The sequence below is a fragment of the Salvelinus alpinus genome, chromosome 11 (assembly GCF_045679555.1).
Source record: "Salvelinus alpinus chromosome 11, SLU_Salpinus.1, whole genome shotgun sequence".
In the NCBI taxonomy this organism is placed as follows: domain Eukaryota; kingdom Metazoa; phylum Chordata; class Actinopteri; order Salmoniformes; family Salmonidae; genus Salvelinus; species Salvelinus alpinus.
Window position 1 is genome coordinate 59863198 of NC_092096.1, and position 26612 is coordinate 59889809.

A 26612-nucleotide genomic window follows, 5' to 3' on the forward strand; every position below is an offset into this window, starting at 1 on the left:
ATGTTTACAGTTGTTTTGTGTGTGATTGCATATTCAGAGCAAAGTCAAAGAAGTGGAGGTATCAACGGATAACTTTGTGGAGTTGGTCCAAACACTGCTAGAAGACCCAACGAAGAGGGAACCCATCAGGTGAGATAATATCTAACGTCTAGATCCTGTCACAAATCCCTGCTTCAAAGGACTAGAATGACCTTGAGGGGAATATTGAGTATGATTTGACTACTACATACATTATGCCTGTGTTTAAACTACATAATGACTCTATCTCTGTGTTGGAGGTGTTCGCTGTGCAGTACAGCTCTAGGTATGATACAGCGCTGCAGATACTGGTGTGGCGGTTATTTGACAGACTGGAGGAGATGCTGCCAGTTCCCAGCTTTACACGGTACTGACGCCATCTCACAGGAGGTTGGTGGCACCATAATTGGGGAGGACAGGCTCGTGGTAATGGCTGGAGCAGAATAAGTGCAATGGTATCAAACGGGGTTTCCATGTGTTTGATGCTATTCCATTTACTCCGTTCCAGACATTATAAACCTTCCTCCCCTCAGCAACCTCCCTCCTATTAGATCATCTAAAACACGTCGACATTCATTTGTAAACTTGCTTGAAATGTAGGTAAAAAATATCTATTTTTAAATGGCCCCCTCCATGAATGAAAAAACATCCCTAAGTATCAACAGAGTAGGGGTCCTGTGGGATTGGGCTGTGCTTTTCTCCGTTCTTCAGGCATGCTTATGTAACCGGTGTAAAATGGCTGGCTAGTTAGTGGTGCGTGCTAGTGGCTTTTCAATCAGTGACGTCACTCTCACTGAGACCTTGAAGTAGTTGTTTCCCTTGCTCTGCGGCTTTTGTGTAGCGATTGTAAATGATGCTTTGAGGGTGACTGTTGTCGACGTGTGCAGGGGGTCCCTGGTTCAGGCCCTGGTTGGAGTGAGGAGAGGTCCCTGGTTCAGGCCCTGGTTGGAGCAAGGAGAGGTCCCTGGTTCAGGCCCTGGTTGGAGCAAGGAGAGGTCCCTGGTTCAGGCCCTGGTTGGAGCGAGGAGAGGTCCCTGGTTCAGGCCCTGGTTGGGGCGAGGAGAGGTCCCTGGTTCGGGCCCTGGTTGGGGCGAGGAGAGGTCCCTGGTTCGGGCCCTGGTTGGGGTGAGGAGAGGTCCCTGGTTCGGGCCCTGGTTGGGGTGAGGAGAGGTCCCTGGTTCGGGCCCTGGTTGGGGTGAGGAGAGGTCCCTGGTTCGGGCCCTGGTCGGGGTGAGGAGAGGTCCCTGGTTCGGGCCCTGGTCGGGGTGAGGAGAGGTCCCTGGTTCGGGCCCTGGTCGGGGTGAGGAGAGGTCCCTGGTTCGGGCCCTGGTCGGGGTGAGGAGAGGTCCCTGGTTCGGGCCCTGGTCGGGGTGAGGAGAGGTCCCTGGTTCGGGCCCTGGTCGGGGTGAGGAGAGGTCCCTGGTTCGGGCCCTGGTCGGGGTGAGGAGAGGTCCCTGGTTCGGGCCCTGGTCGGGGTGAGGAGAGGTCCCTGGTTCGGGCCCTGGTCGGGGTGAGGAGAGGTCCCTGGTTCGGGCCCTGGTCGGGGTGAGGAGAGGTCCCTGGTTCGGGCCCTGGTCGGGGTGAGGAGAGGTTCCTGGTTCGGGCCCTGGTTGGGGTGAGGAGAGGTCCCTGGTTCGGGCCCTGGTTGGGGGGAGGAGAGGTCCCTGGTTCGGGCCCTGGTTGGGGGGAGGAGAGTACCCTGGTTCGGGCCCTGGTTGGGGGGAGGAGAGTACCCTGGTTCGGCCCTGGTTGGGGCGAGGAGAGGTCCCTGGTCCGGCCCTGGTGGGGGTGTGGACAGGACCCTGGTTGGGGCGAGGACAGGGTCCTGGTGCGGCCCTGGTTGGTGCGAGGACAGGGTCCTGGTGCGGCCCTGGTTGGAGCGAGGACAGGGCCGTGGTTGGGGCGAGGGGAGGGCCCTGGTGCGGGGCGAGAGGAGGGCCCTGGTGAGGGCCCTGGTTGGGGCGCGGAGAGAGATGGAAGCTGTTCTACTTATTATTCTCAACCTCTCAGACAGCATCTATTCTCAACCTGACCCTTACTGACCTGGAGGAGTGTGAGCAGTCTGTCTCTGTCTCTGACCCTGAGCATCTGAAGACACTGCTGCAGCATCATAGACATCCTGGGCACCTTAAAGAAGGTAAGGATCCCTCAGGTGATCTACTTGAACTTCACCTCTGTGGTAAATGCTTGTGGGGGATTCTCCTGAAAGAGAACAGCTTTAGTAAGCCGGTTGGATTCTCTCTTTTTTCCAGATGTTCTCTTCTACGACTCTGATACCATCCTGTCCACATTGTTCCTCCTCGTTCCCTCACTGGAGTCTAAACCGACCCAGAGAGGTGGAGGAAAAGGCAGGGTGAAGACGGAGTGATGTGACGACAGAAGGAAGGAAGAACAAGGCTGAAAGACAGAAAGAATTGGAGCATGGCGAGGAGGGACAGCAAGAAGTCAGCGGGGAAGATGAAGACACCAATGAGGAAAGTGATGAGGACACTAAAAGACTGGAAGAGGCTGGGAACTCTGGGCAGCAGAAACGGCCATCAGGGGCCGTCAATGGTATTGAGATTAAGGACAGAATATTTTGCATAGATACACTGAGTATACAAAACATTTAAGAACACCTGACTGACCAGGTGAATCTTATTGATGTCACTTGTTAAATCCACTTCCATCACTGTAGATAAAGGGGAGGAGACAGGTTAAAGAAGGATTTTTAAGCCTTGAGACAATTGAGACATGGATTGTGTATGTGTGCCATTCAGAGGGTGAATGGGCAAGACAAAATATTTAAGTGCCTTTGAACGGGGTATGGCAGTAGATGCCAGGCACACTGGTTTGTGTCAAGAACTGCAATGCTGCTGGGTTTTTCACACGCAAGTTTCCTGTGTGTATCAAGAGTGGTCCACCACCCAAAGGACATCTGGCCAACTTGACATACCTGTGGGAAGCATTGGATGTGTTCCTAATGTTTGGTATGCACAGTACTCTATACATGGTCTCCTGAGTTTAAGTTTGGTTACTTTTTCGAGAAGCAGGGTCTAGGTTTGACTACCGCCTATCTTACAATAACATTGTAAAGTAACTTATCCCACCTTTTTGCTTTTTTGTTGTTGTTATTGAATTTCTCACTCTACTCCGTAACTCAATTTAGTGGACAGTTTCTATAACTGCACAACAGATTTCTGCATATTTAAAATTTAAAAAAGATTATCGTCTCATCAGCTGCTGATGACAATCTGCAATGGAACGTTGAACTCAGCAATTTCACTCTCCTGTGTTTTGTACCTGCAGGACAAGCTAAAGCCGAGCCCCCACAGTCCCAGGGCTTCTGCTCACAGTGTCAATTCTCTGACAGGCGATAGACCACCCTCCAAGAGCATGTCAGGAAGAACCATCCGAATGAGGACAGCAGGATCCTGGGCTCTGGAGAAGCTGGAGCTGAGAACAACTCCCTGCCTGTCAGTGAGACAGAGAACTCCTAAGTCAAGAAGACCAGGGAGAACAGGTACATTTGTTCCCAGTGTGGGAAGGGTCACAAAAACGAATCTGACCTGAGACGACATGAAACAGTTCACTCTGAGGCAAAGCCGTTCCATTGTGACCCGTGTGAGAAGAAATTTCATTCAAATGTGGCTCTGAAATAGCACCGTCGAGTTCACACTGGAGAAAGGCCATACGTTTGCTCACATTGTGGCAGGGGCTTTAGGAACACGGAAGTCTTGAAATCACATGTACGCACTCACACTGGGGAGCGACCTTTTGTCTGTTCCATCTGTGGGAAGGGATGAAACCAACAGCGAATACTAGTAGGTCACCTCAGGTGGCATAGAGGGGAGAAACCGTTCTCGTGTACCGTTTTTGGAAATATTGTTTCGTACCTTAGGTGCCTTGTTGGTGCACTGACTAACACACACGGATGAACGCCCCAAAATCTGTGAGCATTGTGGGAAGAGGTTTTAGAAGAGCTTGCGATCTCACAGTACATCGGCAGATCCACACAGGCGAGCGGCCGTTCTCCTGCACAGAGTGTGACAAATGCTTCACCTCCCACAGCGACCTTAGCAGACACAAGCGAATTCAAACAGGAGAGAAACCTTACAAGTGTAGAATGTGCAGTAAGAGGTTCACTGAAAGTGGCAACCTGAAAGTATACCAGCGGGTTCATCGGGAAAAAGCCACATTTACAGGTTTCAGTGAGTAATGTCAGTACGGTCCACCACCAGTCACCAAGTGTGGCAAGAAAGACAGACAAACACACATTATATTGGGGATTTTTTTTTCTCCCGTTTATAACATAATTGTTATTTCATAATAACAAATGATTGACTTGCATCGTAATATGATCTTTCTCGTAATAATAAGGTAATTGGTTATTTTGTTTCTCCAAGTGGCAGCTTTTCGACACCGTATATTAGGTAATCACACAAATATTAATTGAATCCTGCCCACTAACAGTCACCGACATGAAAGCTAGTCAGTCAGGGAGTGTCGAACATTTGAAAACGGATTGCTACAGGAGTACAGGGCATTGTGCTCTATAGGACTCTACAGAACTCTACGGTAGTGAAGATAAAGGGATGCTCGCTAGAATTATAGTTTGACCACGGAACGTGACTTGACATAACCACCTTATCATATACAGTTGAAGTCGGAAGTTTACATACACTTAGGTTGGAGTCATTAAAACTTGTTTTTCAACCACTCCACAAATTTCTTGTTAACAAACTATAGTTTTGGCAAGTCAGTTAGGACATCTACTTTGTGCATGACACAATACATTTTTCCAACAATTGTTTACAGACAGATTATTTCACTTATAATTCACTGTATCACAATTCCAGTGGGTCAGAAATTTACATACACTAAGTTGACTGTGCCTTTAAACAGCTTGGAAAATTCCAGAAAATTATGTCATGGCTTTAGAAGCTTCTGATAGGCTAATTGACATCATTTGAGTCAATTGGAGGTGTACCTGTGGATGCATTTCGTGCCTCTTTGATTGACATCACAGGAAAATCAAAAGAAATCAGCCAAGACCTTGTAGACCTCAACAAGTCTGGTTCATCCTTGGGAGCAATTTCCAAACGCCTGAAGGTACCACGTTCATCTGTACAAACAATAGTACGCAAGTATAAACACCATGGGACCACGCAGCTGTCATACCGCTCAGGAAGGAGATGCGTTCTGTCTCCTAGAGATGAAAATACTTTGGTGCGAATAGTGTGAATCAATCCCAGAACAACAGCAAAGGACCTTGTGAAGATTCTGGAGGAAACAGGTACAAAAGTATCTATATCCACAGTAAAACGAGTCCTATATCGACATAACCTGAAAGGCCGCTCAGCTAGGAAGAAGCCACTGCTCCAAACCCACCATAAAAAAGCCAGACTACGGTTTGCAACTGCACATGGGGACAAAGATTGTACTTTTTGGAGAAATGTCCTCTGGTCTGATAAAACAACAATAGAACTGTTTGGCCATAATGACCATCGTTATGTTTGGAGGGAAAAGGCGGAGGCTTGCAAGCTGAAGAACACCATCCCAACCGTGAAGCACGGGGATGGCAGCATCATGTTGTGGGGGTGCTTTGCTGCAGGAGGGAGTGGTGCACTTCACAAAATAGATGGCATCATGAGGGGGTAAAATTATGTGGATATATTGAAGCAACATCTCAAGACATCAGTCAGGAAGTTAAAGCTTGGTCACAAATGTGTCTTCCAAATGAACAATGACCCCAAGCATACTTCCAAAATTGTGGCAAAAAGGCTTAAGGACAACAAAGTCAAGGTATTGGAGTGGCCATCACAAAGCCCTGACCTCAATCCTATAGTAAATTTGTGGGCAGAACTGAAAAAGCATGTGCGAGCAAGGAGGCCTACAAACCTGACACCAGCTCTGTCAGGCGGAATGGGCCAAAATTCACCCAACTTATTGTGGGAAGCTGGTGGAAGGCTATCTGAAACCTTTGACCCAAGTCAAACAATTTAAAGGCAATGCTACCAAATACTAATTGAGTGTATGTAAACGTCTGACCCACTGGGAATGTGATGAAAGAAATAAAAGATGAAAGAAATCATTCTCTCTTCTATTATTCTGACATTTCACATCCTTAAAATAAAGTGGTGATCCTAACTGACCTAAGACAGACAATTGTTACTAGGATTAAATGTCAGGAATTGTGAAAAACTGAGTTTAAATGTATTTGGCTAAGGTGTATGTCAACTTCCGACTTCAACTGTATCTATACTTCTTCTCTTATCAAATCAACGGGTACACCTGCTCCCAGTGTGGGAAGGGTTTCAGAAACCACTGTGACCTGAGACGACATGACATGAAAGTGTTCACTCTGAAGCCAGGCAGTTCCTTTGCAACTAGTGTGAGAAGAGATTCACACTGGAGAAAGGCCGTATGTTTGCTCACATTGTGGCAGGGGCTTTGGGACTAAAGCAGTTTTGCAATCACATGTACGCACACACCCCGGGGAGAGACATTTTATCTGTTCCATCTGTGGGAAGGGATTTACACAGTCGAATATACTGACATTACACCTCAGGGTGCACAGAGGGGAGAAAACGTGCTTATGTAGCGTTTGTGAAATGACCTTTTACATCTCGGGTCACTTAATGGTACACATGAGAAAACACACAGGTGAACGGCCCTACAGCTGTGAACATTGTGGGAAGAGGTTCAGCGTACCATGAATGCTCGCACAGTATCTGCGGAGTCACACAGGCCGCAGCAAGCTGTATGAAAAACGTTTTTTCTCCAACCGCGGCATTAGAAACCACATGAGAACTCATACAGGGGAGAAACTTTATCAGTGTATAAAGTGTGGCAAGAGATTCACTGAAAGCGGCAACCTGAAAATACACCAGCGACTTCATTGAGATTAAGTCTCAATGTTGTCAAAAAGGTCTTGAGGGATGTTGTGCTCTACAGTTTTTGCCATATGTCATTAAGACTTGATCGGAAGTCATGTTAAGGATTCCTGGCAATGCTTTTGTAGAGATTTTGTGTAAATGACTATTCCTTGTTAGACATTGTCATGAAGGCGTTATGAGCATTATGTCAAATAAAGTGGTCCCAGCTTTTCTTTAGTTTTGTAAGTGTCTTTACTGAATAAAGAACGGATCATTGAAACACAACCACACACAGGTTACATTTACTCCTAAATGATCTGCAACTGAGAATGATGTATTCTTGTTAGTCTGTATCCCACTGTCTTCCATTATATTCAGCAAAGGACACCATGGTTACTGTATAGCTGCAATGTTTATTTAAAGGCTCACACACCTGCCATGAAAATACGCTGGGAACGTGGCCACCTTCTGTGCCTTGTAGTTTTTAAACGGTTTAGTGCAAGAAGTACAAAAATGAAAAACGCTGTCATTAAGGCATCAGTAGATAATCCACAAAAATTGTATCTTAAATGACTGCGTTCATGGATTCTATGATATCTTGAATCCCATTCAAAACTGTATTTTTTTTTCTCACAGCGAATAAATATTTTTTCATTCCACAACAGAACAGACCTTTGTTCAAATCCATGTGTATTTAATACCTACATATTTAAATACATAGTGTATTTTCAAATACAGTGTCCAAATCAACTACTATGAATGTCTACCAATGGTATTTCAAAAATATTAGAATCTATTTTCAAATATAACTAAGCATTACAGACAGATGATCTGTGGACATTTTATTTATCTGACAATGCAGGTTATTGGTGGGCAAGGGGAGCTGATAGGGGTTCGTTGCTGTTGGACTCATCTGACATGCCATCGTCCTCAACTGAGGAGAGGTCAGGTTCCGAGGCCAAGTCTGAGAAGGTGAAGTCTGGTACCTGCCAATGGAAAATGCAACTAAGTCCAACAAATAAAACAGCCTAATGGTATGTTCTTAAGACTACAAATAAATACAGGGAGGGTTGCATCATTCTTGCAAAACCTAGTCCTGGAAAAGCATACCACTACTGTTCAGTTAGTTTAATCACTCAACTCCATATCCAAGATATCTCAATGCATTACACACACAATTCACTGAAGCGGAAGATGGGTGTGACAATGTATAAAAACACCAAATTCCATTTTCTCATGCTTTCAAACCGGCTTATTTTCAAGGCAGCAAGGCAACACACAGATGAAATATTAACCTATTTATTAAGACTTGTATAAAGATGAAAGCATACATGGTTATGCGTTAACATGAGTCTATAACTACTATATGGCAAGTTATGGATACAGGATATAGGATATAAAGTGATGTCAAAAACAACCGTATCAAAAGCACTGTGCTGCATAAGACAAGGCATGGGCAAATGTAGCTAGATTATTGAGCACACACGGAGCAAAGTTCAGTCAGAATGCCTAAACATTGTCAAACAGTATGTCAACATTTATTCATCAACATGCTGAATAAATGCAGGCTCATTAGTGTGACTATCAGGGATGTTTGATGAAGGAATAATACTATGGGATATGATAGAAAGTCGTTAAACAGGCAGCTAGTGCTTAGAGTCCATGGATTTCATCTCCACCTCTGCGGGGGCTGGTGTCTTCTGGGACGGGGAAGATGCAGCGGTGTGGGGTGGGGCCAGCCGGGGGTAAAAGGGACCTACCAGCCAGTTGAGGGGCGTGTTGTTCACCAGGTAGTCCATGACGTCATCCAGCGACTCCTTCATCTTGTTCAGATGGGCCTTGCTGCTGGCTAGAACGCCATCCGACAGGTCCCCGAACACCGACGCTTTGCTGAAGCTGGAGTAGATTTGCGAGGCAGAGTGGCTAAGGGACAGCGCCTCCTCCTGGATGTTCTGTGGAAGGCCCTGCAGACCAGAGACTAGCGCCAGGCACGTTGTCTGCAGCTGCTGAGTGAGGGAGCGAGCCATCGCCAGGGTCCTCGACTCTATGTTCTGGGGGAGAAATGAGGAAGTCCGTTTAATGAATCTGTATCTTCACATTAAAATAGCCTTTCCCCAATGATTAGCCAAATAAAATAACTGAAATATGCAATTTAGATGCAACCTGCCAGAGGGTAGATGTACAATCTGACTTGGCTAAAATAGTGTTTTATGAGGACTGCTCTTTGGAACGTGATCATTACCTCTGCCTCATTGCCATCTCCTTCATTAGACTTCCACTCGACCAGGGAGCTCAGTTTGCCTTTCACCTTCTGGTTAGCTCCGTCAATATTCTTTCTGGCGTAATCAATCTAAAAGGGTTGAAAATAAAATAATAGATTTTAAAAAATCTGTCTCATTCTCTCAGTATAAAACGAGTCTCATGAGATCTATAGGATCTTAATTTTCAATCATTTGAAAGAAAGGTCATCTCATCTGAATATGTCCACATTCTATGGACAATAAAAGTTCTCGATTTCCACAATTTGATGTCACTCACCAGGTCCACAGTGTGGTTGAGCTGTGAGATGGACTCCTGGCTGCGCTGCTTGGTGTCTTTGACCTGGGCCAGGGCCTTGTGGTACGCTCTCTTACGCAGCTTGGTAGACAGAGAGCCCAGACGGACATAGTAGTTAGGTGCATCCTTGGCCACGTCGAACCCTTTCACCGTTTTAGCCTCCATTTCTGTCCAGATGAAAAGAGGAACATGAAATAAAGCATTGCGTTACTTTGAGAGTTTTGTGTAAAAAACATCAAGCGCCTTATAAAATCATTATTGTAATCATCGTAAATGCTGACCTTGTATGGGTTTAGAAGTTAGCATGCGTATTGAATGTTTTCACACATTCTAGGAAATGGATTTATGAGTAGTTCACTTTCTAACACAGAGTCCATTGACAACATTTATGTTTTGGATTGTAGGAAAACATTGTGTACAGGATTATGCCTCTTTATATCTGTACTCCAAACCAAGATAATTCAGCCCCCCAAAAAACAGACCTTTCCCTCATTTGGTCATTAGAAAACATGGACGCCTCTGAACAAGTTTATTATCTGTGATCATGACCGAAGCCGAATAAGCTCCCCTTTTGCTGGAAAATGTATGAATTTAGATGTGGTTGTTTAACCTAATTTAGTTGAATGTACTGATTGTAAGTCACTCTGGAGAAGAGTGCCTGCTAAATATCACCAGCATAGCTCAATTGTATCAATGACTGATCCTAATGCTCGGGTTGTCAGCCCACTGAGCCACAAGTTAGAAGCCTGACACTCACCCAGCTCGTCCTCAGTGCGAGGCAGGTACTGGTCCACCAAGCGCTCGGAGGTGGTGAGGGCCGTGTCCATTCCACTGCTGACCATCTGGGCCATGCGGCTCTCCATCACCGTGTTTACGCTACCACTGACCGCAGCCCGGGTCATCTGCATACTGTCCTGCACAGCGCCCCTAGTCCGGTCCACCGCGCTAGTCAAGGTGTGGGACACACTGTCCTTGGCCCCCGTGACGGTGGCAGACATCACGTCTTTGACACCGGTCACTGCATCCTTGGTGTTGGCAACAATCTAAACAGGAAGAATTGGATTGAGAGAAAAGAAATAAGGTAATTTTTCAGTTATCCTTCATTTAAAAAGTGAAGTCACATCGAGGTTGACATCTGATTTTCAAGTGAGCCCTGTGCTTTAAATGACCGCTAACTGACTAGACACTTATTTACGACACAGGGAGAGCCAGATCCAAATGGGTGACCCGTTTGTCACCCAGGGTACGAGTCATTACTCCTCTCTCTACGGTTGGCCTCCCTGACTGGCATGTGCTTGATTCGTTGTGAAGTGTGTTGTCGCGATGCCAGTCAGTGCTAAGTAAAGACTGGGCAGCGAGTCATCACATACCTGCTCAGAAGGCTGGTGTAGGATTGGCAAGGTCTTCTCAATCTTATCCAAACCTTTACAGGCCAGGTCATTGGCCATGGCAACTGGGGTCAGAAAAAGGCAGAAAATAATGAGCTAAATGTATCACATTCAAGGTTGGGAAGGGAGAGTAATAATTTGTATCACTACACAGGAATACATACTCAAAAAAAGTCTTACTGCTTCAAGGCAAGGCCTTACACATTACTGGGTAAAAGGTCATGTTGTTGAGCAACAGCTCAGAGATGACTGGCCAGACTTCATGCTCCTTACAAATTTATTAGGAAGTCGGACTCAATCTTCTCATCGTCACAAAAGGCTTGGCAGTTCACCTCAGTGTTAGTAATAAGCATGTGCTTAAAATATTATGCTAAAAATGCAATTCTGGCATCTCACAATAGTGTATTTTTTCCCGTTTTTTTAGGTCTCCGGATTTTACCAATGAATCAAACAGATGAAACTCAATATGTAGGTCTACATTAGTGAAAGTATACCAGGTTGCTATAGATTTGGAGATGGCTAGATTCTTACTTTGTGGCTCCAGCTTGCCGATGATCGGCGCTGCACCAGTGAGGGCCACAGTGGTGATGGTTCGCACCCCCAGCTCGGCCACCTCACACATGGACTTGAGGTAGGGGTGGTTATCCTTGGTGGTGCAGTAGGCACTGGACACCATGTCATAGGTGGAGCTCACCAAGGGGAGGCTGGCCACCCTCTCAACCACATTCTGGTGACAGTTGAAAATGGATGTTAGAACACTCGGTCAACAAAATATCTCAAGTACAAACAAATACTAGGTTACAGGTTGCTAAGGAGGTTAGGATGAGCAACCCAAATCATATCAACTGGAGGCAATTAGCGAAATAATGATTGTGAATCCATGTCTGGGACACTGGTCCTGCCTACAGTAGTATAGTGTAAAACGGTGTAAATTGCTAGGATTTTTCACAATACTGGACAAGAAAACACCGAATCAATAAAAAAAAGTTATTATCAATGCCACTTGAACATGTTAGTTATTTGACTTTGTGTATGTTATATTCTGCTCTCATGTTTAATTTTTAGATACTTTAGTCCCAAAGTCAAACCTGATTATTGACGACTTCAACTGACTCCATGTCTGCAAACATAAACGAGGAGAAAAGTAAATGTTATACAAAATAAATCAGTCGTTTCATTAAAAAGATAAAAAGAGAACTAGTTCATTATTTTCTGCTGACTAGACGAATTAAACTATCTACCTCTGTATGTTCTGACCTACCCCACGACAGCATACACATTAGTGCAAGTGATATTGATTGATACAGTATAGCAAAGGTTACAGCAGCGCAGTCAAAATCGAAAGATGAACTCTCACGTTCAAACAGTTTTCCACAAAACACAACCACCGTCACTCATAAGCAGCCTATATAATAAAAAAAATTGAAAAATGTACCTACCAAACCTGTTGGTTAACTTTGGTAAATGATGTTCCCAGCAGTATAGTAACTCACTCTATATCAGGTTTGATTTGACAGTGAACAGACAGCGTCCGTATTTATAATATCTGCTTCTCGCGAGATATTGCTCATAACTTGACGTGGACGCCACTAAAAAATCTAGGGCAAAGGTAACGGGCACGAATTGTCCTGCATCACTTGAGAGTAAATGATGTCAGACATACATTGTATGTGCTTTGTACTTGATAGTCAACATCTAGTGGATATCCCATAGTGATATGGTCTATTTATTTCAGTGCATACAATGTCATAACTTTCTGCTGTTTGGATTCTATTCTATGCTGGTTATGTTCAGAGAATATCTTTGAATCGTGGTCCCTAAAAGTAGGTGCTGGCCATTTGGATTACATCCCGAGCAAAAAGTCCCCAGGATTCCATAGACTGACCAGCTATTGAACCTGGATTTTACAGTACTTGAGTCTTTACAGTCAGGGGTGTCCGAATAATGGATACTTTTATCAAAACATTTAGGTTGTATGGTACAGTCATTGGGCCCTGGACAGTGTGCCTATAATTACAATGCCTGTAATTAAGTGTAATTCATCTTTAGGCTGAATCATCATGCCATGTGATTTTGAAATACTCAATACTTTGGTGTTACTCAATGAACTATTCCCCAGTTGGCTATTATTTTTGGCCATGCTCAAACGTCTGGTTTAAATAGATATTGAACTAAGATACTGATATTTTCTACATAACTGACCTAAACCCCATTTCCTTTGCCTTTTATAGTTATAAGCAGGAAGTAGTGGTAAAATAGGATACATTCTGAACACCATGGGTAAATAGGTGGGCATAAATAAATCTCCCCCAAAATGTAACCTTTATTTAACTAGGCAAGTCAGTTAAGAACAAATTCTTATTTACAATGACTGCCTACACCGGCCAAACACGGACGACACTGGGCCAGTTGTGCGCCACCCTATGGGACTCCCAATCACGGCCGGTTGTGATACAGTCTGGATTCGAACCAGGGTGTCTGTAGTGATGCCTCTAGCACGGAGATGCAGTGCCTTAGACCGCTGTGCCCTTCGGGAGCCCAAATTATCTATAGTAATAGGTGGTTAACCCTATTCACAACATAAAAAAGTGGGTAAAAACAAAGTTTACACTCCACTACGTCACTGGTTATAAAATGTAGGCTAGAACCTTCCAATGACTAAGTGACGTTTGTGATTACTACGCTGTACTGGTGTGAACTATGATACGATCACATAGTGTATTATAATCCAGAATGGATCATCATATAATTTGAATTGCCCAGCATGATGTGATGACAAGCAAAGTACAACCTATGAATCAAGAACAGACAATGAATGTCATCACTTTTTTTATTCACTTTGTGATGTCACCATTGTACTAGCAGTTACTGATGTCTTGAATCTTATACTATAGGTGCTCTAGACCTATACATATCATAGACAATAAGCGATATTTGCATTTGGAAATATTAGGAAAGTCTAACGCAGCTTTAACTAATCAACAAGTTGAAGTTGTCTAGCAGCAATGCATAATCAATGTGTAGCTTTGTGTTTTTGTCACATTGGGTTTTGTCATTAGGCCTAGGCTATGTCTAGCATGTGACATGAGAAACTGACAAGATGATGTGGTAGGTTTTGTAATCCAACTTTATATAAATGTTTACTCAATGTTGATTGATAGTGAAAGCAGCTCCAATGGCCCGTTAAGTGTTATCAAAGTTCAATGTCCTATTTTGACTTCCTGTCATGCCACAGCTTTACAGTTTAGTTATCTCTCTCTCTCTCTCTCTCTCTCCCTCTCTCTCTCTCTCTCTCTCTCCCTCTCTCTCTCTCTCTCAATGTGATTCAATCATGTAATATGAAACCAAGAAGGTAGTACGATTGTGATTGTGTTGATAATGTAAGAAACAGGATATGGCTGCCTCTGTGTGGACTTTTTGAGACATTGCAGGCTAAAATTGGAAATGCTTTTGGATTAGGGTCCACTCACTACGTACTATATTATGGGCCTTATGCCCAGCGATGCATTAATGGCATAATGTAATTTATTTAATATAGGTTGAGGTCACTATGACAAATCCACAGAAATATAATGATTACAGCCCAAATATCAATGTCATAAAGTCTGTCACGTCCAAAGAATTTGTTCCAATTCTATGATCACACTCGTGGAACAAGCCTAATTATGACACAAACAATAGCACAATCTCGAATATTAAATTGCAAGCTTGGAATCATTATTCTTTCAAAACACGAAACTGTTATTAAAAATGCAATAATATATCTGGAGCTTCGAGTCAACATACCGACACCATGGCAATCCAATGTATGTGCCAGATATGCACCTGCGGGTAGGTACCAATATCCCGACCGACCGGTGCACTCACCCAGCGCTTTCAGCTGCAGTCAACTGCTTTTTTTGGCTAGGAAAAGGTAACAGATGGACAGCACTGCAACTACGACACGGCCTAGGCCATGGAGATCGCACACTGACTCAAAATCTGCAAGCAACATGTCTCATAGCCTATTCTCACTAGTAGTCTACACTGACTGTACAAAACATTAGGGTAACACCTTCTTAATGTTGAGATGCACCCCCCTTTGCCCTCAGAACAGCCTCAATTCGTCGGAGCGTGGATTCTACAAGGTGTCGGGTGCTGGCCCATGTTGACTCCAATGCTTCCCACAGTTGTGTCAAATTGTCTGGATGTACTTTGGGTGGTGGACCATTCTTGATACACACGGGAAACTGTTGAGCGTGAAAAACCCAACAGCGTTGCAGTTTTTGACACAAACCGGTGCGCCTGGCACCTAGTACCATACCCCGTTCAAAGGCACTTAAATATTTTGTCTTGCCCATTCACCCTCTGAATGGCACACATACACAATCCATGTCTCAAGGTTTAAACATCCTTCTTTAATCTGTCTCCGCCCCTTAATCTACACTGATTGAAGTGACATCAATAAGGGATCATAGCCTTCACTTTGATTTACCTGGTTAGGCTATGTCATGGAAAGTGCAGGGGTTCCTAATGTTTTGTACCGTCAGTGTATTTCAATCATTAATTTCCAATTGGAGTGAACATGGAATGACCTATATATCTGCTGTTCATTCATTTAAATGTAACTATTTTTGTTTACTAAAAGTAGCTGGACTTTATGTAATCCATTCCAGCACGAAAACCCTAAAAATAATCCTCTAGTACAGAGCAAAAGCACAGCCGCGTCCAGAACTTCTCATCCTCATCAAAGACGCATCTGTCTTCGCTCAGTGATTCAAACGCGTCAGTTAGAGAGGGAGTAATCCACGTGCATTTATTTTTAGAAGCGCTCTCTGTCACTACGCACTTCATTTGTAGCCTTCTACAACACAATCCATGTTCTTCTGGTCAATAATTTCAACGCTGTTTGGGTACGATGGATTGGGTCACAACGCCCGAGTGTAAAGCGTAAAGATGCACAGGGATATTCCATGAGGGCGATGTTTCAAGGTATATCCAGAATTTGGAGATGCCCACCTTTGCCAAGGAGGTAAGATTAATGTTTAAACGTTGCGGTCGTTAATACATCGGAGTTCCTATTTGATCGTGCATGGATTACGAGTTATATTCTGGTGATAGAGAGAGTAAACTATATGAATGATAAATCGTTGATGAGAGGAAGAAAAAACTGAGTATGGGTTGCAATACATGTTTACTTGAAGGTAGGGTAGGCTTAGGACTATGCCTTCCAAAATAATGCAAACATATTGACTGAACTGATTAAACGACATTATCAAAATTAAGTGCTGTAGACTTGATTTCCATGCTGTGTGGGAGCAAATCATTATTTGAATGTAGCTGAGAGACACAAAATAACCGGAGATCAATATAATTGAAATATTTTTCTGATAAGAAAAACTACATTCCATTACTGTTTTGAACACCAACTTGGCCTAAAGCATATTCTCAACAACACACTCTCTTGGCCATTCTAACCAATCCCAACACTTAATCCCTTTTTCCTGGTAGGAAGCACCACTGTTTACAAGGATCCCATCCAGAGGAGCCGTGTGTCCTGATCCCAGGCGGCATGGTCTCGGAATACCAGGAAAAGTACCCTGCCTACTTCAACACTGTTGTCCGGGCAGCCAAGAAGCCGAAGAATGAGTACCAGCCAATGGAAGGAAAGATATCCAACATGACCACTTTCAGGTACGAGACAAACACATAATTCATCAAGGACAATATGATATTCTGATTCTGACAACATTCCCTCTTTAATAGTTTGCGTAGTTCATTCAGTCTGCACGTTGCAAGTCATGAGTGTAACGTCTTTAATGTCTTTCAGGTCAGACTACGTGGCCCATGAAGTGACCCAGAGGCCACCAAAGGTCACCAAGTTGAATGTGCCACCTGATGGGAGAATGAGACACAGCAGCACTTACGTCAGGGACTACCCAACTCACCCTGTTCAGAAGCACATCGTGACCAAGCCAGATGGGTACCATCCGCCCACAGCAAAAATGGTTGCCCAGTCTTTATACAAAGGTACAGTAGGTGTGTCTTCGGGAATGTCATCAAATACCAATAAACTATAGATTTCAAATGAAACTAAGTCCTCTCTTTAATTATTATTTTCAGAGGATTATCGAGCATGGCACACCCAGAAAGTCCAACCCTGCAGGACGCGTGACAACCTGAAGTTGAACAACAGCAAATTTGAGGTGACCACCACCTATCAAGATGAATTCTGCTACAAGGGCCCAGCCGAGGCCAGGGAGAGATTCAAACCAGCCCCCGACGCCCCAGAGACCCTGCCCTTCGATGGCGCCACCAACTACCAGATGCAGTATATGTCCCATCCTGTCCAGCCCAGGCAGCCCAAGGAGAAGGCCGTCTACAGGCCCACCAGCGCCCCCCTCAATGGGGTCTCCACCTACAGGCAGAACTACCTGGGCCTGCCGGCCAAGCCCTTCAGGGCCAAGGTGGCTTGGGAGAGCAGCCCGGCAATCTTTCAGGGGACCACCGAGTTCCATGATCAGTACAAGTCCTGGCCCCTGCAGCCCAAGCACCGGCACCATGCTGAGGAGTACTGCCCAACTGAGGGCACTTTGGTTGGTCTGTCCACAGCTCATGCTGACTATGTCGGCCACGAGTGCCAACAACGGCCCCAGTCCGCTCGCCCCCCGGTCGAGGCCTGGACAAAGGAGGCCAGGGCACCCCTCCAGACCAGGTCCACCATGAAGGAGCACTACCGTGCCTGGGACATGTTGCGTCCCCGCCCCACTTTACATGCAGATGAGCTAGAGAAACCCAAGGGGGCTTTCGCCAAGACCACCACCTTCCGCTCAGCATACACACCCAAGACGGCCCAGCGCGCCACTAGCTTCAAGCCCACTCAGACGCTGCTGAGCCCCCAGGCCATGAATGAAGACTCTGTCTGTCGCCCCACCAACAAGCCCAAGGAGATCCCATCTTGCCCAGCCTGGGATGGCTGTCCTCCTGGCTTTGAGTACAGCTCCATGGGGGCTGGAGGACACAGGCTGTACCGGACCATCTCGATACAGGAAACAGGGCCGAGTCAGCTGGCCGCAGCCACGAGCGAGAAGTCTCCTTACTCCCACAGCAGGAAGAGCTGCATGGTCCCCAGCCACCAAGCCAAGAGGGCACCAGAGTCCTGATTACTGACCTGTACACACATAGCTAGCTAGAGGACTTTCTTATTTTTCTATTCAAATAGAGCACCTTCGGTATTTTTTATAGTCACATAAAAAAAAATGGGATAATGCTAGTTTATTTATTTTATACAGAGGTCACACAAATTCTTACTTGAACATTTCATCGTTAAGCTTTTTGCAATTTTTTTTAAACAATGTAAGTTAACAATGTGGACACGAACGTAAAAGATCAGACACCATCTAGCATAGGAAAACTCATAGTAACGCACCAGATGCAACAGAATGTGTGTGCCAGCAATATAATCAATTAAGTTTTTATTAATGAGCTGAATAAAAAGCCAGTCCATTAAAGGCCCAATGCAGCTGTTTTTATCTCAATATCAAATCATTTCTGGATAACACTCCATCCTGGTTACTGTGTTATCTGGGTGAGGGTGGTAAGTACCTTAGTGTGATTGTTTTCAATTAAAATGGTCAAAAAGAAACAAAAATAGCTTCTTAGCAAAGAGCAATTTCTCAAGCAAGAGACCGTCTGGGAGTGGTCTGAGTGGGGACGGGAAAACTGAAAACAAGCTGTTATTGGCAGAGAGGTTTGGAACTCTTTGTTGGTCTATAAACTAATTTATCTCCTGGTGATGTCTCCAGGCAGGCCGAAACTCCATCCCACCAAAACAGGCAGAAATTTCAAACAGCTCTTTAACTAAAAGGGCATTTTCACAATATTATTCCAACCACAGTGTGGAAATGCATAAAACACAGGAAATTCCCTTTTTTTTTTTTTTTTTACTTCACTGGGCCTTTAACCACCAAAATGTATTTTTATTAATTAGAAAATAGGTACATTACTTCAAAAAGAAAAGGTTATCGGTGCCATGACCAGTTACAGAAAACAGATCATGGGCAAAGCTCTGGGCAAGTTTTGAAATCCTATGTACAGCATATATACATTCATATTTCCTAACTGAAATCTGGGCAGCTCTCACTACAACACAATCAAAGAAGACTAGTGAGCAAATCTATTCGCAATTTAAATAATGCAGCTGCTTTCTGCTTGTAGAACAGCAGCCATACATAACTTTCCAGTTAGTGGAACTACATTGGAAACTACATTGGACAGAATGGCTGTTTAAAAAATAAACACAACGTTACCATGACTTATTAAAATTCTATTTTAAAACCATGGCTTCTCTCTGCTTGTACCACTCATGAACAGTAAAACAAAAACATCATACTATTTAGGAATGACAAAATGGCCGACATTTCAATAAACTCTTAGGGAAGAAAAGGATTCAGAAAAGAGAGGACGCACAGTAGAACTTGACAGTCTTGATCAGTCTTCCATGAAGCGGATGTGCTTAGTGGCCTCCTTGGCCCGGGCTATGATGATTTTCTCGGCTTTGGAAATGAGCTGGGGCAGAAACAGAGATGAAAGGGAGACATTGCTCTGTTAAAACCAATTTTAAGGCCTAGAATAATATGAGTGAACAACATGCTCATTCAAAAATGGTTTTCCTCAAAAGAAAATGGTTGGGTGCTGCTAGAGATACTTGTAAATAATCCATAAAAAATGTAAATAGAGGGAACTCTACCTTCTCTGTGCCCCGTTTCTTGTCTCTGGGCCGGTTCAACTTAGCTTGGCGGTCCACCAGGATCTTCTGCCAGTACCTTTGTTCGTGGTCGCCTACAAGTACAAATTAATGAAGAAATTAGCAATTGTCCATTTCAAATGTAACCACCAGCCCTTCCACTGGAACGCAGCAGCACATGAAAACTCACCCAAACATCTCTTTCCAAAGTGCAACAAATAATTCAGCTACATTCTCCTCTTAATAAGCAAATGAAGCCAAAACAGTCAGACATATTTTGGTTAAGGACATACCTTCATGAATATGCTTTCTTGATCCTCAAATTAAGATGCAGTAAGAGGACTCGAAAAACGTAATATATAACAATTGAATAATAATATATAATAATTCATTACTGTATGAAATATTATAATAATAATAACATGCTATTTAGCAGATGCTTTTATCCAAAGGGACTTAGTCATGCGTGCATACATTTTACATATGGGTGGTCCCGGAAATCAAACCCACTATCCAGGCGCTGCAAGTGCCATGCTCTACCAACTGAGCTACACAGGACCAGCAATTGTTATTTAACAAAGATATGACAGTGCATTTGGAAAGTATTCAGACCCCTTGACTTCTTCCATATTTTGTTACGTTACAGCCTTATTCTAAAATGTTTTTTCCCCCTCAAAATCTAAACATAATATACCATAATAGGTTTTTAGAAATGCAAATGTATAAGAAAAAAATCACATTTGTTGAAGCACCTTGGCAGCAACTACAGCCTTCTTGGGTATGACGCTACAAGCTTGGCACACCTGTATTTGGGGAGTTTATCCCATTCTTCTCTGAAGGTCCTCTCAAGCTGTCAGGTTGGATGGAGAGCGTCGCTGGACTAGAGGTCGACCGATTAATCAGAATGGTCGATTAATTAGGGCCAATTTCAAGTTTTCATAACAATTGGTAATCAGCAATTTTGGACATCGATCATGGCAGATTACATTGCACTCCACGAGGAGACTGCGTGGCAGGCTGACTACCTGTTATGCGAGTGCAGCAAGGAGCTAAGATAAGGTGCTAGCTAGCATTAAACGTATCTTATAAAAAAACTATCAATCTTAACATCATCACTAGTTAACTACACATGGTTGATGATATTACTAGTTTATCTAGCTTGTCCTGCGTTGCATATAATCGATGCGGTGCCAGTTAAATGTATCATTGAATCATAGCCTACTTCGCCAAACGGGTGATTTAACAAGCGCATTCGCGAAAAAAGCACTATCGTTGCACCAATGTGTACCTAACCATAAACATCAACGCCTTTCTTAAAATCAATACACAAGTATATATTTTTTAAACTGCATATTTAGTTAATAATGCCTGCTAACATGAATTTCTTTTAACTAGGGAAATTGTGTCACTTCTCTTGCGTTCATTGCACGCAGAGTCAGGGTATATGCAGCAGTTTGGGTCGCCTGGCTCGTTGCGAACTAATTTGCCAGAATTTCACGTAACTATGATATAACATTGAAGGTTGTGCAATGTAACAGGAATATTTAGACTTATGGATGCCACCCGTTAGATAAAATACATGACGGTTCCGTATTTCACTGAAAGAATAAACGGTTTGTTTTCGAGATGATAGTTTACAGATTTGACCATATTAAATGACCCAAGGCTCGTATTTCTGTGTGTTATTATATTATAATTAAGTCTATGATTTGATAGAGCAGTCTAACTGAGCGGTGGTAGGTAGCAGCAGGCTCGTAAGCATTCATTCAAACAGCACTTCACTGCGTTTGCCAGCAGCTCTTTAAGCATTGCGCTGTTTATGACTTCAAGCCTATCAACTCCCGAGATTAGGCTGGTAATACTAAAGTACCTATTAGAACATCCAATAGTCAAAGGTATATGAAGTACAAATGGTAGAGAGAAATAGTCCTATAATAACTACAACCTAAAACTTCTTACCTGGGAATATTGAAGACTCATGTTAAAAGGAACAACCAGCTTTCATATGTTCTCATGTTCTGAGCAAGGAACTTGAACGTTAGCTTTTTTACATGGCACATATTGCACTTTTACTTTCTTCTCCAACACTTTGTTTGTGCATTATTTAAAACAAATTGAACATGTTTCATTATTTATTTGAGACTAAATTGATTTCATTGATGTATTATATTAAGTTAAAATAAAAGTGTTCATTGTTCATTCAGTATTGTTGTATTTGTCATTATTACACATATATATATACATACATATAGAGGTTGACCGTAGAGATACCGATACCGATTTATTGGAGGACCAAAAAAAGCTGATACCGATTAAAACTGCCGATTTTTATTTATTTATTTATATATATATATATATAGATCTGTGGCTCGACACAATGCTCTCTCGGAGCTCTACGGACAATTGCTTCGACCTCAAAGGCTTGGTTTTGCTCTGACCTGACCTGCACTGTCAACTGTAGGACCTTATATAGACAGGTGTATGCCTTTCCAAATCATGTCCAATGAATTGAATTTACCAGAGGTGGACTCCAATCAAGTTGTAGAAACATCTCAAGGATGATCAATGGAAACAGGATGCACCTGAGCTCAATTTCAAGTCTAATAACAAAGGGTCCGAATTAATATGTAAATAAGCAAAAAATATTTTATTTTTAATACATTTGGGGAAAAAATCAACAAATCTGATTTTGCTTTGTCATTATGGTGTATTGTGTGTAGATTGATGAGTAAATCCATTTTAGAATAAGGCTGTAAAGTAATAAAATGTGGAAAAAGTCAAGGAGTCTGAATACTTTACGAATGCACTGTATATAGCCATTGCCTCTTTTCAATGTAGTAAATAGTTTATGGCCCCGTTTGAACTCTCCCAAATACATCCATCCCTTCTCCCATCCTTGAAGAAATCCCTAATCTAATATGATTTGATAGGCGTGAGCAAGGCTACCTCTGTGTTGCTGTCACTAGTCATGTCATGTCAGCGCTTACCTCAAAGAAGGGAGGAAGGAAGGATGCAAATAAAGATTATTTGAACAGGGCCCTTGGTGAACTATAGTGGTAGTAGTGGGAGAGTCAGCCTACCAGAGAGGATCTCCAGCTGCCAGCTGTGTTTGTTCTGCAGCTCGGTGCGAGCGTCAATGATGGCCTTGGCCTCTGCTGGAGTCTTGAAGCGGACGTGACCCTCGGCGTCCCCCTCTAGGGTGTCCACATACACCACTGGGGACACCTCAGAGAGAGCGTCCTAGATACACACATACTTTGAGTTAGAAGAACACATGGCTCTAATCATTTGTATGTGAAACAATGAATGCGTAATAAACATGGTAAACGAAGACCGTTAAAAGCTCATCTCTACCTTGATGACTTTTCTGCCAGGTAACGGTTTGGTGTGGGTGATCCTGACGATGCAGCCACTCTCAAACTGAGGGCCGAGGGGGCTCTCCTTTTCACCTGCCTTCTTACTCTCCTCAGCTTAGGAAAAAAAGACATGGTGAAGAAGACATAATATTGTGTTTGGAAATGGTCAACTGTATGGGAACCGGTTTCAAAAGATTTTCAGCATTTATTCTGATGTAATATGTGGACAGCAAACTAACATTTGACTCAATATCAATATTTGGGGTGTTTATTTGAGAGTACTAGGGGTTTTAAACATGCAGAAGTTGTACTACTGACAGATAGGTAAGTAGTGGATAACTATTAGGCACTAACGAGGTGTCTGTTTCTGTTGGAGACTGGTGTCCATCTCCATTTTCTCTCCTGCCCCCTTGTGGCGGAACTTGGTCAGGCACGCTTTCAGAGCTCCCATGCTCCTCTTCTGCAGGGTCAGATACTCCACCTTCAACTTCAGCCAGTCTTTCCTTCCATCCAGACAGCAAAAAGGAGAGTATGGAGAGAAGGAGGAAGAGAAAGAAGAGAACGAGAGAGCAAGCTCTCAATTTGAATAACAATATCTTGTCTAACACTGGGGTATTGGATTGTTCAATAAAGATGCTATGGTTTAGACCAATTTAATTAGGGATTTATTTAGATGAAATCAATGCCATTGGTCTGATTGACTGAGAGCAGGCTATTAGTCATAAAGATGCATGAAGGTTCTTACTTGGAGAGAACCCGGAGAGGAATGACCTCTTCACCAATCTTCACCCTCTCCTTGTGCTTCTTCTTCCTCTTCCTCTTAGCTTTTAGCAGGGAGTCGTCCATCTTCTCCTCCTCTTCCTCCTCAACCTTGACAGGCAAATCTGAAGACACCAGATTACTATTAGGCATTATTTGTCACTGTTGACCAGTAGACCATCTTTTGGACTGGATTTAGTCAAACCTGCCCACATGTATTTTCTTGTACCCAAAACCAGTGATTTTATCTGTTCACAAGTAATACAATGAAGATCCTTACCTTTCCCATCGCTCTCCTTCACCTCGTCTTCCTCCTTCACCTTGCCCTCCTCCCCCTCGCTCATCCTTCTCAGCTTGGCCGGCATGTCTCCCTGGACGTCACTCTCTGAGCTTTCCCCTGCCTGGGACCGCCGTCTCTTCTTCTCTAGCCTTTTGGCCGGGGCCTTATCTGTGCCCCCCTCAGGTGCTACAACCTCTGCACCCTCGGCCGTGCATTTCCTCTTCCTGTCAGAGGGCTTAGACTCAGATTCTATTTCCTGTTCTTTAGCCCCGCCCACTGTTGTCTCTGCCTGTGACGGGGCGTCCTCTTTGGTGCTGCCCCTGGACTTCTTCTTTTTCCTCCTTTTCTTTTCCTCTTCCTCGTCTGCAAAAAACAGACACACACCGTAGTTTAACAGATGGTAAAGGGCTTTAACTTGATACTTAAATGTTGGCACTTAACTAAAAAGTTTCCAACATATGCATTTGTTGTGATTGTGTGTAGTCACTCTGGAGTTAACCAGCAATGCTTTATTCTTCCCAATACCCACCTAGTGTGGTGTTCAGGGTGGGTGGATCGGGGATAGGCTTCCTGTTCTTGGTCTTGGGGAAGATGCCAGGTTTCCTGGGGGCGTCCTCTGGAGGGTTGTTCAGCATCTGGACGAGGAGAACATGGTTAGTTCTCTACCTTATTACTAGGTAGGACACATCCATTTGATCACAAAATTCATTACAGAGGAATCTTTATATCTCACCTCTATGGCTTTCTGTGCTTCCTCTTTCGTCTCAAACTCAATGAAGGCGAACCCTTTGGAGTGGCCCGTGGTTTTGTATCTCGGCACACTGACGTAAACCACATTTCCACATTTGGTAAACACTCGTTCTAGCCAGTCGTGTGTTACTTTCTTGGGCAGAAGCTCCTGGGGTAAAAATATATTTATTTAATATAGCGTTTTGTATTCAAAGGACCACATCATGACTTGACAAACATGAACAAAACTGGTATTTACCACATAGACTGTTCGGTTGTCTACATCTTTCGGATCCTCTCCAATTGGACGCTGACGTCGCACTTTAGTTCCCTCTAGGTTGACCTGAAAGACCAAAACAGATCACAGTGAACACCATACGTCTAAGAATTCAATACAAAATTCCAACCAGCAACTGAAAAACAGATTATGTACAGTAATACTTGACCTCAACGACAGATGAATTTTTCAGTGCCCTTGCAATCAACTTGCAATCAGTTGTCAGATTTTTCATTCGGTTGAAGGATGTCAAAACAGATATATCAACATCTGTAGAAAATAAAACCACTGTTAATTAACAGGAACATAATCCCAAAGGAGCAGTACAGGACAAGTGAGAATAGGATGATTGTTGTATGGTATCCCTTAATCGCCATCACAAATCTGGGCCAAAATTCTACCCTGACCACAAGATAGACAAAACACTTATTGTTGGTGTTTCCAGCTATGTTAGCCTGGTCCCAGATCTGTTTGTGCTGTCTTGCCATTTGTCAACTCAATGACCATAGGAGTTGGCAAGACAGCACAAACAGATCTGGGATAAGGCAACAGCTACATAGGATGGGACAATGACGCCAAATGCTGCCCATTACAACTACTTACATCCATCTCGTGACTCTTCAATGAGTCGTCTCAGAAACCTGTCCTTGTGAAGGTTGACATCCCCAAACCAGAAGTCCACCTGCTTCTTCACGTCTGCAAGCAGCTGCTTCACACGGGACCTCTTCTTCTTCTCATTCTCTTTGTTCTTTCCACCTGGGTTCATGGTAGATGATAGGGCACCACCACCACCTACGGCTCTTTCCTCTGTGTCTACCATTATGTGTTTAACTACACCTGTGAATGATCATATCTCATGGCTGAGTAACATTGCACTGAAGGTATTGGCATTCATTCATCATTAGTTATCTAGTGTTTTGAATTCTACAAGTGAGAACACGGAGTCTACGTTATGTAGCTAATGTGCATGCATAACGTTATATGTATTTAGCTCTTTCGAGCTAAGTTAGCTAACAAACTAATTAAACGTTAACTTCCTAGCGACTTACTCAGTCTGACAAATAACAGTATGGCTGTTTCAAAAGATTTTAAAATGTAGCAAATCAAACAGAAGACATTACCTTATTATCTGCGGCAGTAAGTAATCATTTAGCTAGCTATATTTTAGAATTCAGAGCTACTGGCGTGTGTGTTTCGTTTTCGAGTGAGGTCCTCGCACAGTTGAGAAACAGTCAGAGTCGCTCAAACTTTCCTGACGAATAATTAATTAGTTAATACACTATACTTTAGCAAATTAGTACACCCAAATTACAAATGTGATTATACATATCAGATGAAATGCGTTAAACACAGGTAATAGTACCAAAAGCTAAATTAGATGGTCTGTATTTCTCTAAAAAGGCTTTCCTTTGGAAACCTATTTTGTCTCTTGTTGATGACGTTTCCTCCACGGGAATACGAAAAAAGGAGCGAAATACAAACATACTGCAGCAGCCAAATTGGCCGTGTTCGAGAGGATTAAAACCGTAATGTATCATGGGTAAATTGTGACTGACTGACGGATCTACAAATAACAATGAGAGTTATTTATGATGCAAGGTTCTTTGTATTGTAGATCAGTAAGTCGGAATTCGGCTGCACTGTAGAACAAGCCTATAGACACATAC

The 26612-nt window shown here is 43.4% G+C and overlaps 3 protein-coding genes across 4 annotated transcripts; 1 reads left to right on the forward strand and 2 right to left on the reverse strand.

The window, feature by feature from the left end:
• Positions 1–7102: 7102 nt before the first annotated feature.
• On the reverse strand, positions 7103–12374 carry LOC139534940 (perilipin-2-like). 2 transcript variants are annotated; one of them, XM_071334487.1, is made up of 9 exons: positions 12259–12374; positions 11908–11939; positions 11351–11546; positions 10802–10884; positions 10189–10474; positions 9414–9598; positions 9118–9225; positions 8636–8926; positions 7103–7861 (listed from the first exon to the last, which is right to left on the reverse strand). In XM_071334487.1, the coding sequence occupies exons 2-9, from the start codon at positions 11935–11937 to the stop codon at positions 7739–7741; spliced, it is 1302 nt and encodes a 433-aa protein (XP_071190588.1). In that variant the 5' UTR covers positions 11938–11939; positions 12259–12374; the 3' UTR covers positions 7103–7738. The 2 variants fall into 2 exon arrangements, with proteins under 2 accessions (XP_071190588.1, XP_071190589.1); XM_071334488.1 differs by lacking the exon at positions 7103–7861 and having other exon boundaries at positions 8161–8926.
• A 3127-nt stretch (positions 12375–15501) lies between these two features.
• On the forward strand, positions 15502–21748 carry LOC139534938 (stabilizer of axonemal microtubules 2-like). Its single transcript, XM_071334484.1, has 4 exons — positions 15502–15830; positions 16310–16492; positions 16629–16828; positions 16922–21748. The coding sequence occupies exons 1-4, from the start codon at positions 15772–15774 to the stop codon at positions 17959–17961; spliced, it is 1482 nt and encodes a 493-aa protein (XP_071190585.1). The 5' UTR covers positions 15502–15771; the 3' UTR covers positions 17962–21748.
• On the reverse strand, positions 18152–26482 carry LOC139534935 (la-related protein 7-like). Its single transcript, XM_071334477.1, has 14 exons — positions 26309–26482; positions 26067–26197; positions 25549–25782; positions 25115–25215; positions 24928–25011; positions 24673–24837; positions 24469–24574; positions 23940–24302; positions 23646–23784; positions 23255–23403; positions 22899–23014; positions 22625–22784; positions 19548–19639; positions 18152–19366 (listed from the first exon to the last, which is right to left on the reverse strand). Exons 3-14 carry the CDS (start codon positions 25763–25765, stop codon positions 19289–19291), a joined length of 1770 nt encoding a protein of 589 aa, XP_071190578.1. The 5' UTR covers positions 25766–25782; positions 26067–26197; positions 26309–26482; the 3' UTR covers positions 18152–19288.
• Between the last annotated feature and the right edge of the window lie 130 nt (positions 26483–26612).

Coding starts and splice junctions, on each gene's coding strand:
- LOC139534940 (XM_071334487.1), bottom strand. CDS start 11,937: ATGGAGTCAGTTGAAGTCGTCAATAATCAG. Junction 10,885..11,350: donor CGGCAAGCTGGAGCCACAAA/GTAAGAATCTAG, acceptor TTCTGACCCCAG/TTGCCATGGCCAATGACCTG. Junction 9,226..9,413: donor TCAACCACACTGTGGACCTG/GTGAGTGACATC, acceptor CAACCCTTTTAG/ATTGATTACGCCAGAAAGAA.
- LOC139534938 (XM_071334484.1), top strand. CDS start 15,772: ATGAGGGCGATGTTTCAAGGTATATCCAGAATTTGGAGATGCCCACCT. Junction 15,831..16,309: donor TGCCCACCTTTGCCAAGGAG/GTAAGATTAATG, acceptor TTTTCCTGGTAG/GAAGCACCACTGTTTACAAG. Junction 16,493..16,628: donor TCCAACATGACCACTTTCAG/GTACGAGACAAA, acceptor AATGTCTTTCAG/GTCAGACTACGTGGCCCATG.
- LOC139534935 (XM_071334477.1), bottom strand. CDS start 25,765: ATGGTAGACACAGAGGAAAGAGCCGTAGGTGGTGGTGGTGCCCTATCA. Junction 25,216..25,548: donor TGAAGAGTCACGAGATGGAT/GTAAGTAGTTGT, acceptor TATTTTCTACAG/ATGTTGATATATCTGTTTTG. Junction 24,838..24,927: donor ACAACCGAACAGTCTATGTG/GTAAATACCAGT, acceptor TTTTTACCCCAG/GAGCTTCTGCCCAAGAAAGT.